The sequence below is a fragment of the Sinocyclocheilus rhinocerous genome, unplaced genomic scaffold (genome assembly GCF_001515625.1).
Source record: "Sinocyclocheilus rhinocerous isolate Xijiao unplaced genomic scaffold, SAMN03320098_v1.1 scaffold640, whole genome shotgun sequence".
NCBI classification, from domain to species: Eukaryota; Metazoa; Chordata; class Actinopteri; order Cypriniformes; family Cyprinidae; genus Sinocyclocheilus; species Sinocyclocheilus rhinocerous.
The window spans coordinates 143157-159220 of NW_015666536.1; the positions used below are offsets into that span (position 1 = coordinate 143157).

Below are 16064 nucleotides of genomic sequence, written 5' to 3' on the forward strand. Positions count from 1 at the left end.
AGAAAGTGGAAGGGTTAGTGACATTTAGCGGGACAAGCTGAAATGCCTGGGTAGCCTGCGGTGTTGCAGACTTAGCAATTTGTTGCTAGATTTGGCAACTCCTCAAGCCTTGTCCACATTAATAAGTTTCCGTTGAAAACGCATCTTTTCCTCTTGTTTTGGCCTTCCATCCACACTAAAACAAGGAGTCAAGGAAAACAGAGCATTAAAAACGCTTTCCAGAGCGGATAAATTTGAAAATGCTGTTTTCACGTTGTAGAAACGGAAGCTTTTGAAAACGATGAAGCATGTTTAGTCGTGTAACGCATTGTACCAATAGACATGTTTATACCAGTAACGTTAATTTTGCAGTTATGTGCTATTCACTTTCACACTGTTGCTAAAGATATTTACTTTGCACGCTCTTCATATTACAGTCCTAAAAAGATGACAGAAACTTTACTTTACTCACGATTGCTGTCCTGCGGCAAAACACGAGGGCAGTTGCGTTTTAGATCAATTCTGAGTGAGCGCGCCGTGGGCGCGTCAGTGGATGGTGAAATATTTCCGTAAATGAATTGATCCTGTCAGAAGAATTGCGTGAAACTTATTATGTCTGTTCCGTCTGTATCATCTCAGTGAGGTTTTATACATGCACAGTAAGGCTAATGTAACGCTTTCAGACATTTCAGTGTGGATGATAAACTTTGGGGAAAAAATGCCTTTTTTTTGTTTTTTTTATTGCTTAAAAAAATTGCATCAACATCCGTTTGTCATAACGTCGTTTAACAAACTTTAGACACGAAAACCTGCTTTTAGCGACTTCACCTGAAATTTAATTAATTTGCAACGCGGCCTGCGCCGCTAGCGGAGGCAGCCTCAAACTAGTGTCTGCTCTTAGAGCCGGAGGCCTGGCTGCGTACGGCGCTGCGGCCGGAAGAGCGGGAAGCGAGTGAGGCTTTGCTGCGGTGAGATCTGGGGCGCGTCCCAGGCTCGTTGAAGGCCTGCTGCTGCTGCGACCCAGCGCTCGAGGAGAGGAGAGCTTGTGCGGGACGATGGTGGTGTCGAGCGAGGCGAGCTCGGGGCTTTGCACGGTCTATTGGCTAGAGCGTGTGGCTGGTCGAGAAGAGCGGTGGCCGCGATGAAGCCTGGTGCTCGGCGGCCATGTCTGGCGGGGAAGGAGTGATCATGGGGCCGGCAAATTGCGGCGGATCTGAAAAAATCCCCAGTATAGATCTCTTCGTTGGACGGGAAATTGGTCTGTGATAAGATGGCAAAGGGAGCGAACCGAATGCTGAAAGACTAGAGATAATGAAGGTAAGGCTGCTTTGATTATTTGTAGAGGTTCTCTCTTGTGCTGATTGGATAGATGATGTAATTACTGATGATGGACTGGCCGTGTTAATTATCTGCGCGTGCTCCTCCCGAAATTTGTTAATAAAGCATCACTTAGTGTTTTGAATTGTTACTTAAGCCCCGTTCACACCGCCAGCGACACACAGCGACAGAGCGACATAATCCCATTCATTTTCAATGGAGAGCTGGCGACTTCCGGCGACACGAGCGACAGTGACCGTTGGCGACGGAATTTGGGCGTGTCAAGCGATGCGAGTCAAGCGACAAAAGTTCAGAATTCTTCAACTTTATGCAAATAAGCAGCGAATTTCGCGAGCGACAACCAATGGGAGTGAAGTCAGTGGAGAGCACGTAATTCATCTGCTGTAGTGGAGTGTTATGGGGGTAACTAGGCAACCAGTAGTGGGAACGCCCACAAGCGACAAGCAGCGAAAAAGTCGCTGGCGGTGTGAACGGGGCTTGAGGCCGCATGAGGAAACCCACATTAAAGTCAGTTGTAATGGCAAATCTTGTCAAAGGCAGGAAATTATTGTTTTTGTTTCCTTGCGGAGATCCTTTAGTAGGGTGTGAAGGAATCTTCCACTCCCTTAACTGAACTTTGAACCTGGAAAGATTTGATAGTCAGCACTATGACTATAAAAGACCATGGAAATTGAGCAGGTGAGGAGCTCATTTTAGTTTGTCTGTCTGTCAGTTTGTATCTAAATAAGATCTTGGGCTCGAGGTGTCTGGAAGACGTGTTACTGGTAATGTTTTGTCTTTAGTTTGTTTTCTATTCATTCAGTTTCTCATAACGTGGCACTGGGTTTGATTGCCTGTTTTGCTGAATCATCAGACAGGGCACCTACAGGAAAAGCATAGCCAGAAAAGTATTGTTTAATACAAAAAATTTTTTTTTTTTTACACAAACTACACAATTTTATTGAGTTCTTTAAGTTCATTTTCTGGAATTGTGCATTGTGTTTTGAAGATTTTATTTTTATTTATTTTTTGACAGTTTTATTTTTGTGATTTACGCTTTTTAACTGAGGACTGTAATTTCTGTATTTCTGTAATTTCATGTACTGGTTCAGACATGATTGGTATCGTTTTTACTAAGATAGGAGTGTCTTCTCAGCATGTGTGAAGATCATGTGCTCTAGATGCATCACGAAACCCACTGAAATAAACCTAGACATCTCTGTCTGTAATAGTACTTTAGTATTTATTTTTAAATGTATTTGTTTATTTATGTTTATATTCTAAGAAAACCAGGAGCTTTAAAAGGTTGGGAAATCTGACCTCAAATTAGTTATTAAGCGGGGAGTAACAAAAAGGAATTTCTTTGTCAGCATCTCATTCAGGAAGTTTGGAGCGGATGTAGCCTGTGGCATTCTCCATTCTGCACCGGAGCTGCCAGGAAACAAAGAGCGCTACTCCACATGCCTTTCTCTCAAACCCAACCCGTCTATGCAGTCTAGGCAGTGCTATGATAACGCTATGGTACTTTGATGTATTACATAGTACTGAATGATTACCATAGTATTAAAGGGTACTTCAAAGAATGTCATGTTATCAACCAAAAGCAACATAGTATCATTTCCCAAAAACCATGGTAGTTTTTTGGTTAAGTGAGATTTATGTAGACTAAAATAAAGCAAATGCAAAGTGTTCTGAGATTAGCATAGCAAATGCAGTTTAAGTGATTTAATTTTGTTGTTGTTGTTAATATTATTTTAATCTGAATAATGTATATTGTGCCACTAGGTTCACCAAATGGAATTGCATGAATAATTAATTGTTGTTTTTTTTTAAACACATTTTCCATTAAAGTTTTTCACACGAAATGATTGCATGATTTATTTATAATTAATTTATGAACCTGTTAATTCCTGTTAATTCTCTTTTTAAGTTTTAGATTTTGATTTCACCATACACTCACTACAGATCAATTTCAGACAACGTTAAATCATTTTAAGAGTCTGGAGTAAAACACCCCATATGTTGTTTATGCTGACATGTTTATTGGTCATTTATATGGAGAAATATGTTATTTAAAAATACACTTATACTTAAAATTTAATTCCACTTTAATTCTACTTCATTACATTCTAATTGCTACCTTAATTCTTAATTCTACCTATTCTTAATTCATTGCTGAATTGATCCCTAATGTAATAAAGGAATCTTTATTCTTGATCATAGTATTAAGTGTTATACCTCAGATCCTCTAATATCCATATGTTTTTTTAGAAGAAATCACAGTAGAAATAGCATCTTAGGTCTTATCACTCCTTCATTTCTCTTTCGTCTCTTCCCACCTTTTTCTGAATGTGTGAGGGAGGATCGGGTTTTGGTGAATTGACATGTGTTTGTAAACAGTGAAAGTAGGTGCTAGTTGGTGGTTTCACTAGAGTTTTACAAGATGTGAGTGTGAAGAATGTAAATGTCTAATGTAAACAACAAAGAATTCATGCATTCATGGTAAAATAAACAAAACTTACAGGTGCTGTTTGGTTTGTAGATGTTGAATTATCTTAGACATTTCCGTTTGAATTCAAACAGCCTCAAATTCTGATTTATTCATTGTATTACTGAAAAAAATATTGTTTTTATTGTCATATTTAAATGTATTTATTTCTGTATTTATTTGTCAAACAGATTTTGCTAAATCATTTATACCATACTATTTATACCATACTTTATATGTTTGCATATGACTTACAAGGGTACAATGTCTGTCAGGTTCCAAATAAACTGATAAAATAATTCAATATGATGAATTACCTTTCATTTGTGCAGTGTTTCATCCACTGGATTTTTCAAAAATAGGCAGTGTCATATTATTATTTAATTATATAAAGCATTTTAATTAGAATTTCCAGGAAAGATGTCATGATATATGTTGTGTCTGTGGTATAAAATTACTCCTACCATGATGTATGATTTGCCATACTACTATTATATGTGATAATATATTAGATATTTAATTATTTTTTCATTTTTTTTAATCAAGGAGGTGAAAAAAGATGAGCCAAAGTCCAAAGAGGAGTCAAAGGAGGCTAAAGAAAAGGAAGTGAAAGATGAGACTCCGATACAGCGGCGAGCATCAGGGAATGTGGCGAGCCTGGTACAGAGGATCAGTACCTATGGCATCCCAGCAGGAGGAATTGGCTTGCCACCCCAATCTCAACCCCGTGCCTTAAAAAAGAGTGCGTCTTTTTTCATTTCAAATTCTAACAGCTTTTATCTCTTCTTTAACGTTGTTTTGTTTAGAATAGCACACATAAAATGTCCCTACTACCTGACAGACCACACATCTGTCTCTGTGACAGCCCTAGACTCAATAACAGCAAAAAAAAAAAAAGTAGTCATGAAGGAGCCCACTTTTTTTAGCCACTGAGGAAAAAGTAGCCAATCAGAAACATGTTCTACCTGTAAATCATTTTGTGTGTTTGAGTTTGCTGACATCGAGTTGACTGACATGTATTTTGATGAAGGCCATGTGGTCAATAGATTGTGGTGGTCCAATTCAGTCTAGTGGAAATTAGCATCATGGGTAACATGGCTTACATCATCTTTTTTTGTTTGGTGTGGCATTGTGGATTTAAAAAAAAATAATAATAATTTAGCATTAGTTTAATGTCACAATAATTTATCACAGCAGGCTGAGATGATTTTTATATTTTACCATAGTACAGCATATGGTAAAATCTTTCACCATTTTGTGTTTTGGTCTTTGTTTTGATGGAATCAGAGTTCAGCACAAAAAGCAGATTTAGCAGATGACAGCTTTGGCCAGTAGTGGGCAGCAGTAGCTTTCTTATTGGCTCATAAAGCCTGTTTTCATTTCCTCTGTCTTGAGTCTTGAGTGTATGGCTGTCTCAGATTTTAGAGGAAGTCCACTTGATCCTCTCCAGCTGCATAGGAACATTGTCACAGAACACACAGCGATTGTGATGCCGTCCTACATTCAAGGTTTCTGCTGAACAAATCATCTAAAACAGTGATAACAGACAGTGGAATGTGTTGACTCTCTTCATCTGTGCTCCTGTGCAGGTTAATTGCATTGTACCCTTGAGGAAATAATGCATTTTTGTTTAGTTTCTGCTCAGTGCAGCTTTCATTTCAAGCTATTCTCCACAGAGATATTGTTCACCTGGCCTTTTGCTAAACTAAAGAGTTCTGTGGGGGTACCATGGTTCAGTAATAGAATTAGATGGCAATACTGTAGTATTTCAATATACCGCAGTGTTTCCCACAGACTTACACTCTATGTGTGTCGGCAATTTCCCTGGGGAAATATATATGTATATAATGTACATTTAAAACAGCAGACGGGCTTATTGAAAGTGCAAATTCATTCTCTGCCAGCAGGAGGCGCTTTTGGAGCGGCAGAAATAGCGGTTTCCCCAGTAACGGCTGTAAACATAGCAGGGCTGCACTCATGAATGCTACTTTATCAGGCATTATAGGAAAGATTGAATGAAAATGACATTAAAACTTTTCTGAAGACAATCGGTTCCCTTCAAAAAAGATATATTTATATAAAAACACCAAACAAAACATATGTTTCGGTCTTGAAACAGTGCTCATGTTTATTCAACGAAGTCAAAGCCTTTTGGAAAATATATTTGTGGCGGTCAGTGTTGATATTGTGGCGGGCCGCCACAAATAAATCAGTGTATTGGAAACCCTGTACCATGATCGGCACACTACCGTTCAAAAGTTTGGAGTCAGAAAGATTTTTTTTTAAGAAATGAATACTTTTATTCAGCAAGAATTATTAAATTGATCAAAAACATTAAATTGATAAGCATTAAATTAATCAAAATGGACAGTAAAGGCATTTATAATGTAAAAAAAAATATATGTATTTCAAATAATTGCTGTGTTTTTTTTTTTACTTGCTATTCATCAAAGAATCCTGAAAAAATGGTTCATGGTTTACAAAAAAATGAAGCAGCACAACAACATTGATAATAATGAGAAAAGTTACTTGAGCACCAAATCAGCATATGAGAATGATTTCTGAAGGATCATGTGACATTGAAGACTGAAGTAATGGCTTCTGAAAATTTAGCTTTGCCATCACAGGAGTAAATAACTTTAAAATGTTTTTTAAAAAATGTTCTAAAATAACGTTTCACAGTATTACTGTTTTTAATGTATTTTTGATCAAATAATGCAGCCTTGATGAGCATGAGACAAAATAATTGATACATTAAAAAATGTTTCAAAAAATATTTTACATATTTTTATCATAATTATTTGATGAATATAAAGTTCAAAAGTACAGCATTTATATGAAATCGAAATCTTTTTTAACATTTGAAATGTTTACTGTCACTTTTAATCAATTTAATTCATTATTGCTGAATAAAACTATTAATTTCTTTAAAAATAAAATCTTACTGATCCCAAACTTTTCAACGGAAGTGTAATTGGTAAATAATTGCACATTTCTCACAATCCACAAGCAGTAGAAGATTTACTAGTGGAGAAGATTTCTCGGCTGAGTTTTTGAGTGACAGGAAACATGTCTTAATTTGGCACATAATATGGAGCAAACATAGCAAACTTTTCTCTTTAAAGGGCATATGAATCATCTCAAGGACAGGGTGTGGTGTTTGTGTGTGAGAGTGTATGTGTGCATACAAGTTTAATAAAGACTCTTCCTGATTGTGTTAGTCTTTACTCGTTGAGCACTCTTCAGGTAGCTGGAGGAATTGTTCCCCTTGCATACTGGCATTATTGGCTAAGCGTGTCAGGCCAGTTCCAGAGTGACTTGTTGTGTTTTCATTACAGAGCTCAAGAAGCGTCAGTGCAAAGTCCTTTTTGAATATGTTCCTCAGAATGAAGACGAGCTGGAACTGAAGGTTGGAGATATCATTTACATCACTGAAGAGGTCAGCTGCTTCTCGCTTTTGTATTTAATGTAACTGAAAGTTTTGAAATTGTGCTGAATATATTAGTTCTCTATTTATAGAAATCCATGCACAGCAAACGTTCTTTAATAGGGTTTGTGCATGCTGCAGTGTGATATATGATGGTAAAGTAGTGAGATGTTCCTTCATTTTCATTTCTCGCAAAATGAGCAGTCTCTTGTAATTTTTAGTTTGTGACTTCATCAATAACATTCATCAATAATAAGATCTGTGGCTCTCCAATGGCAGTTTTTGGCCCAAAATGTCACAAGTCTGTTTTGAAAGGGTTGCAGACAGGAAGGAAAATAACAATATAAAATGCAAATTAAACAATTAAAGTAACCGTATCATTGTGACTAGTTAGTAAACAAATAAAATAAATAGGCATACATAGGCTAAATGCTTCACTTGCTTCACTAAATGCTTTGTGGGTTGTGTATGTCAAAGACAGTGTGTCTGATCAAACTCTGTGGTATTGTGGTGCAGATTTGTCTAGCTTAGTAGATGCTTACCAGATAAATGGACAAATACCAAACATCTCCCTCCTCTTTAAAAACAAAATGAATGAAATATGCAAGACTACTTTATGCCAGACTACATTTAATATGGGTTCGTTTATGGCAAGGATTTTTTGTTTTGTTTTGCTTTTGGCAATCAAAATTCAAGAGACATTAAAAAACATTAAATAATTTTATAAGCCTTTGCATTTTTGTAGGAAAGTGTTGTAGGGCAATTTATGCCTTAAACAATTTTGCTATTGTGTTGGTTTGTCACTTGGTGTCCAGTGTACAATCTGCGTCCTGAAGTGAAACCAGTTGAGACCCACTGTCTTTGAAAATGAGCGTTTGACTGGACAGTTCCTGTATTAGTGCTTACTGTAGGTGTTTTTTAGGTTGAGGAGGGCTGGTGGAGCGGAAGCATGAATGGGAAGTCTGGACTCTTTCCTTCCAACTTTGTCAAAGAAATGGAATCAACTGAAGACACAGAGACGAGCGATATAACAGACGAGCCAGGTACTGCTCAGCTTATCCTGTGATATATTCACAGAGAGGGCATGTCCTTACAAGAAAACAGTCAACAGACACCTCTGTTGTTTTTTTGTACGTTTAAGGGTGTGTGTGTGTGTGTGCGGTATTTTTGAGGTGTTAGACCTAGTCATGGCATCTGCAGTTGACAACTTCTGTTTATAATTTTTTTGTTTGTTTGTTTTTTGAGGCATTAGGCCAACTGAAGCAGTCTGAAGAGTTTGAATGAAATTCCATAAAGTGACCAAGTGTACTAAGTTTGGAGTCAGTAAGATTTAAAAAAAAAAAAAAAAAAGAAATAATAATAATACTTTTACTGAGAGGAAGAATGTTTATAATGTTATTCTCTTTCAAATAAATGCTGTTCTTTTGAACTTTCTATTCATCAGAGTATCCTGAAAAGATGTATCACAGTTTCCATGAAAATATTAAGCATCACAACTGGTTTCAACATTGCTAATTAAAAAAAAAAAAAGTTTTTTTCAAAAGCATCAAATCAACATACTTGGCTGCTGGTTATTTTAAATTGTAATAATATTTCACAATATTACTGTTGTACTTTATTTTTGATCAAATAAATGCAATCTTGATGGACATAAGAGACTTTCAAAAACATTCAAAAATATGGATGACTTTTATGATAACTTTTGTAGTGCTTTGGTGTTTATGGGAATTCATCCTTACATAAGATCAGTTATTTTAATAATGTTTACACAGTTTACTTTGCATATTACTTTTTTGTAATCAAAACTTTGTAAAGCTTGTCGTGGCGGTACTCTTACAGTGGTGTGTGTTCACAGATAGCAGAGATGGAGCGACTAGCCCCACGTCCCCTCACCAAGGCAACGGGGTCATGGCCCAACCGAAGAAGATTAAGGGCATCGGCTTTGGCAACATATTTAGAGAGGGATCTGTAAAACTCAGAACCTCTCAACGATTACCACCTGAAAATGAGGAAAAGAAAGAAAAAGTAAGTGTTGTTCTGCACCAGAATATGTCTTATTTGCCTTCCTCAAAGTCTTTTCTTCCTGTTTACTGCAGGACCAGTATCCATCCCAGTAATTGCAGCAAACACTTCAGATTAAACAGAAAACTTTTAATATTGTGATTGGTACATTCAAAATGAATACATTAAATGTGCCTGTGTGTGCCTGTAGTTATATGTGCAAGATATGCCAGTACTGATGAAGTAGGAACTCTACCCCAAACCAGTTTAGCACATAATGGTGCCTTATAAAATTATATAATTGTCTTGGCATGTATGAAAATCAGTGTTGCCCATTCCCATAGCCATGACCAGTGGAGCGTTGAAGGGTAATTATATGTCTAACTGCTCTACAAGTTTTGCCAGTGATTGCTCAAGACCTTACCGTATAGGCAGACAGTCTCATGGTGAGACCTTCCTTTTTAGGAAATATGTCTCTATTTTTGGACTTCGTTATTTAGTGGCTATTTTTGAAGCGTTTTGGTATGAACTACTTCTCTTATTATCATTTGTGCTCTGTACAGCTCAAACCGAGAGCAGAATATCCCTGTCTGTGCCTTTGTTACATCTGCAGACAGCTGGATATGGAGATAGAATTGTTGCATAATTCCAAATAAATAGATTATGACCCACAAATAAATGTAAAGAGATGGACAAAAATGAAACGTATTGACAAATAAATAGAATGAGATCCACAGATAAATCTTAGACTTTCACAAACATGAATTAAATTCGCAAATAATTAAAATTAGATTTTTGAAATAAAAAACGTATTCACAAATATCTTTTTATGTCACAAACACAACTTTGCCCGGCACTGTACCCACCGTCTGCTCAAGCCAATCAGATAACAGCCACACTTCGCTGACCAATCGTAGCACATTCTCGCTATAGCCGATCTGTATTGCTTTACAATCAGGGCGGTAGCAGATTAATTTTGCACCCCTGTAAGGATCTGCATTCTATGGACACTTAGTTCAAATCGATCTGAAGTGCTGTTTGTGTGGTTAAAAAATATAATATAATATGATATAATATGAAATATGGACCCAAATTTGTGAGTGGACGATGTAAATAAAAACTGTGCATTTACTTAACACTGATGCTGTTAAGTAACTTTTTCAATCAAAACTAGTAAATCTGATTCATATGAACTATTGTTTGCGTGATCAAGTGTTTTAACCAGTAAATATCTTGTTTTACATTTATATGCATTTATATTCAACACACCTGCACCACATTTAAAAAAAAAAAACACATATATGTTTTTCCTCCCCAAACACTGGCAATAACTTTGTAATACTTTTAATTAATGTTTGAAAATATTATTTATAATGCTTTATACATCGTTAGATCCACATAGCTGCTCATATAGGCCTACATCAATTAAACAGCTTGACTGAAAAACTGGGAAATACTGTTGTGTGACTACAATTTAACCTATTACACAAACTTGCATGTTTATCATGTGTTGAATCCAGTTATTTATTATTTATTGACTCTTTTTTTCCCCTATCTTGAATAACATGACGCTTCCATAACACATTTGTATACAGCGTAGTGTTGTTCCCATAGCCGTGATTTAAAGCAATGTTTATCCAGCATTTTCAAAGGCATGTCAAATATAATACTGTGGCTTGACTTGATACACAATCTAATGGTATAACGAAATCTAACTTTAAACATCTTTTACTGTACCAATTTTTATGGCCCTTATATTTCCTATTTGAGCCAATGCAGATGAATGAAGTTATTTCAGGATGAGATTGAAAAGCAAAACGTGATTGACTATAGAGAGAACATGCTACGATTGGTCAGCGCATTTGTGGTTTTGTCAGCGTCTTGATGCCTGAAATGTTTCAAAATCCACAAATGCACAGAAAGCCATTCACAAATGTACGGGGAGCGATCCACAAATGCATGCAGCGATCTACAAATGTACAGGACGCGATTCACAAATGAATGCCAGGCAAAGTTGTTTGTGACATAAAAAGATATTTGTGAATGTTTTTTATTTGCAAATCTCATTTTATTTATTTGTGAATTTAATTAATGTTTGTGAAAGCCTAAGATTTATTTGTGGATCTCATTCTACTTATTTGTCAATGTTTAATTTTTCTCTAAAAATGTTTCTCTAATATTATGATATTGGTCAGAAAAGTAATGTTTTGTTGAAAAAAAGATACAGAGTATTTCCAGTTAATGTTTAGTTAAATGATTCAAACAAATTATTATTTTTATTATTTATATTTTTTATCATTTAACCGTGTATGTATTTGTGCTTTGTTTATGCAATGTTTTCTTCATAATATCATGTTTTTGTTTTTGTTTTTTTCGCACCCATATATAAATGAATGAATATAAGCTGTCTTTATATTTGGGGTCCTTTGCATTATAAAGTTTGGAAACCCCTATAATAATTTTGTAGCACATGATTAGTGGGGCTGTAGCTTGATTAAAATCAACCCCATCCTACATTTCCCCCTGAATTTTCTGTTTCGCTTAGTAGTACACTACCTTTCAAAAATATGGGGTTGGTAAGATTTTTTAATGTTTTGAAAGAACTCCCTTACTCTCACCTAGGCTGCATTTATTTGATCAAAAATACAGTTAAAAACAGTACATTTGTGAAATATTATTGCAAATACATTTTTTTAATGTAATTTATTCCTGTGATGGCAAAGCTGAATTTTCAGCAATTATTACTCCAGTCTACAGTGTCACATGATCTTTCAGAAATCATTTTAATATGCTGATTTGGTGCTCAAGAAACATTTTTAGGATCAAAATTGAAAACAGTTGTGCTGTATTTTTGTGAAAAGTGTAAAATATTTTTTTTAGGATTCTTTGATGAATAGAAAGTTTAAAGAAAACAACATTATAACATTATTGTAACATTATAAATGTCTTTACTGCAAGTTTTGATTAATTTAATGCACCCTTGCTGAATAAAAGTATTAATTTCTTTTAAAAAAAAAACCTTACTGATTCCAAACTTTTAAAAGCTAGTGTACATTGTATTATAGTTGTTAAATGTGCCACAAAAAAGTCATTTGGCTCTATTTACAGCATTATTGCATTTAACCAATACTTCAGCTCTCCCTTTTTTGTCACATTTTGCATCCTCTTATGTCATTCAGATCAGTTGAATCATCCACTGCGTCTCATATCTAGAGCTCAGAGGTCATTTATAACATGCCATCTTGTGATGTGATGGTCAAAGGATTTACTAAATACTATAGGTTTCTTACTCTGTTTTGGATTTTAAAAAGTCTACATTCAGCATGCTCTCCCATTGACTCTTTACATATGTTATAGTGGTTATTGTTTACCCAGCATTCCTTTCATCCAGGCATGGTTGACCTGCCTCAGAGTCTGTACCTTTCAGTGTGCAAATGCATGTGTTTGTGTGGCTGCTGTGTCAGTAAATCCATTTGTGATTCTGCTTCATTTTAGCCAATCCCATCATTACCATCTGCCACAAAACCCACCCCTTTGAGCACTCCTGAACCCCCTAAAGGAGAAAAAGAGGCAGAGAGCAAAGGAAAAGGTGAGTTCATGGGAAGGTTGACATAAAGCTGTATGTGATAACCAAAGTAATGACAGGAGATTTATGGAAATGCACCACACATGAACAACTGCAGTGATTATGACTGACTGACATGAGTTTTCCTCCTCCTGGTTATTAGCTAAACCCAAATTATAGATTAGTATGGCTTTCTGTTAGTATTGAAAGTGCACTTACACCTTGTGCTTTACTAATAACACTCCACAACTTAAAGTTTTTAACAAAGTGTCTGTAGTAGCTGCATAAGCCAAATCAAGGTATTATTTGTAGCACCTTCTCATAGATATATCCTCGTTTTTTCTTGTCTCTCTACAGTAAAAGAATACTGTAAGGCCACATTCCACTATGAAGCAACTAACCAAGATGAGCTGGATTTAAAGGAGGGTGACATCATCCACGTACTGAGCAAGGTACGGAACAGGCTGAGCAAATGTCTACCCAACCACAGAGATCTCTAAATAAACAACACATATTCAGGAAGCATTTTTTAAGACAAAGCATCCACATCAGGAATATGAAGCACATCAATTATTATACAATAACTTACATTATGTAATACCTATAGAAAGAAGGAAAAAGCATAGCATAATCTCTTAATAGCCAAATGTCGCAGATTAATAAAAAAATTTCCCCGTTGTATTCACCTTTTGGAATTTTTTATTTTTATTTTTTGCTGTTCTCTTCTGAGTCCTGTGCAAATAGTCATAGTCAACACTGAATGTAAGTTGTACAAGAATAAGCATTAAAAGTTTATTCTTGTACAAGTAAATAATTTTTTATTAGATATATCATGTCATGACTCAGTGCATTGCATGACACAGTGCTTAATATGTGTCAGCTACTCTACATACTCTCTATATACTAATTGGTAAACAAAAAAGGAGTAAGACTTTAACTTTGTTTAGCCATCAGGGAGCAGTGTAAACCAGTTTTGGTAGTTACCTCTCTGGTTGGCAACAGTCTGCAAACTGCATTAATGAAGAGGAGGCAGGAAAGGCTCTGCCTTTTACAAAATCATTTGAACCAATCACTTTTACTCTCTTCATTTAGACCAGTTAGTCTATATCCTGCACCGTAGTTTAGTCTGGTGTGTGAAAGCACTCATTGACACAAGCTTATGGACTAGTTGGTCCACATTTTTGCAAATTATGCCAGAGAGGTAGAGTCAATAGTGCATATTAGAACTACATATTATACATTATAAATATGTAATTATGAAGAATATTGACATTTGATGCATGGATTAAATCACTCTTTTTAATGGTTTAAAGGGAAAAAATCACCCTAAGATGAAAATAGTCTTAATTTACAAAAACCTGTAAGACTTGTAATGCAATTGTTGTTAGTACAGAACTCTCAGATGGGGATTCTGATGCGAAACTTTTGTAGTGATCAGAAATAAAGACTTTTGACTTGTGTGTTTGATGCTATCTGCAGATACATTGACAATTTATGAAACTGTAGCTGTTGTATATCATACCAGTGACTTCTGTTCTGTTAGCAAACTAAGGATGTGTTTGTTTTAAGACACATGGATAGCATAGTCAGCTGATGTTTGTCAAAGGCCTTGAGCAGGAAGTAGATCAAAGTTAGAAATGACCACCATCTAGTGGCAAGGGACATGTCTGCATTTCCCATTCATAATAATGTGAATTTAAGCCTTTAAGGTGTATTGTATATTTTATGAAATGAGCCATTTATGTTCTGAGTGTTTAATGGTTTTGATATTTTAGGACACAGGAGAGCCAGGCTGGTGGAGAGGAGAGATCAACGGCAGAGAGGGAGTTTTCCCAGACAACTTTGTAGCTCTGCTTCCTGAGACAGACAAAGAGGTACATTTATATTCATTAATGCTGCTTTTGATGTCTACCTTGGGAGTGTGCATTTTTTTAAAAGGAAATTGAACTACTCAGTGCAGACGTGACTACTTTACTTTGGAAAGTTATTATTCTCAAAATTAATTCTCAGTTGTGACAAGTAAAAACGTACTAAGCAATAATCTTTAATCAAAAGTTCTTATTTTTTCCCTCTATACAGACACTCACATCCAAAGGCTCCGTTAAAGCGTCTCCTAAACAGGAACCAGAGGAGGTAGGCAATGCTTATCCTCTTGTTAGACAATTCATTATTGGAGTACACTTCATATTAAGATTTTTTAAGATAATTTTTTTAGTCTCCCAGCCCTGCTTCCCAATGAAAGGTATTCACTAAACATTTTAATCAAAGATGTTAAGGACCAAAATCAACAACACTCCAGACAATATGAAGTTAACATTTTATTTTTTGTGGTTCATTGTTGGGGATTTAAGCGTGAAAGAAGTGTTTAAATCAATAGTAGCCACTTATCATCACCATATGTTTTGCAACCATGGCTCCCATTCTAGCTTTGGGATATTCAAGTTTAGCCTGAGGGTGCATGTTTAACTACATTTTGGCAAACTCTGGAACAACAGGCCATTTTTATTGTGAAAATTAGGGGTGTTCCGATCAGGATTTTTGAGGCCGATCACAGAAAGCAGTATGTGCCGATACGATCACCGATACCGATCTTTTTAAAGCCTTATTTTTATCAGGTAGAATTATTTATAGTAAGACTCCAATCAGGAATTTTAGACATCTATTCAGGGCCTGAATTTCATTTTTGAAAATGAATTCCCCTCTTAGGTGACTCTTGTGAGAGGGGATTTTTTAGCGGTGCAGAAGCAGCTTTCACACAGAAGTCTGCAACTGATCCGTGGCTGTTTAATACAAACACAACATTTATCCATTATTTTGATTTCAACTCCAAACATTGTTACTTAAAATGCTTTTTCAGCATTGTGATTCTTCACACAGTTTTTCACACAGTGCAGTAGCTAATACAATCTTTCATAGATGTGTTTAAACGCAATAAATGTAAGAAACACATTATTCAATGCTTTTTACTTTTGCATTTACTTCTAGATTGATAAAATTAAGTTGCTCAAGCATGTGGCAAAACATTTAAACCACTTTTCTAACATTATCACAAACATTCTAAATTAAAACTTACCATTGACAGTAACAGTCAGCTCTACTGCCTTTTCTTTTGCATTTAATTCTTTATTACAAGCAATCCTGTGGTTCATAAACTGTTTTCCTACCTCCACGAGTGCCATCTATTATTGCCTTGTTTTTCTAAAAGTGCCTAAAAAAACCTAGCCAAAAAGCCATAGCCTATGTTGACTGTGAAACACAGTAGACTTTAATTATATGCATTTATGGTG

At 35.7% G+C, this 16064-nt stretch overlaps 1 protein-coding gene across 1 annotated transcript in view; it reads left to right on the forward strand.

Moving 5' to 3' along the window:
* Positions 1-16064, forward strand: part of LOC107732536 (CD2-associated protein-like) — a 61801-nt gene that overhangs the window by 22564 nt on the left and 23173 nt on the right. Inside the window, exons 4-11 of the mRNA XM_016543893.1 lie at positions 4331-4526; positions 7123-7223; positions 8134-8254; positions 9067-9236; positions 12708-12801; positions 13135-13229; positions 14553-14651; positions 14857-14910. Of these exons, the coding sequence (XP_016399379.1) occupies positions 4331-4526; positions 7123-7223; positions 8134-8254; positions 9067-9236; positions 12708-12801; positions 13135-13229; positions 14553-14651; positions 14857-14910 (930 nt within the window). The remainder of the gene's footprint in view (positions 1-4330; positions 4527-7122; positions 7224-8133; positions 8255-9066; positions 9237-12707; positions 12802-13134; positions 13230-14552; positions 14652-14856; positions 14911-16064) is intronic.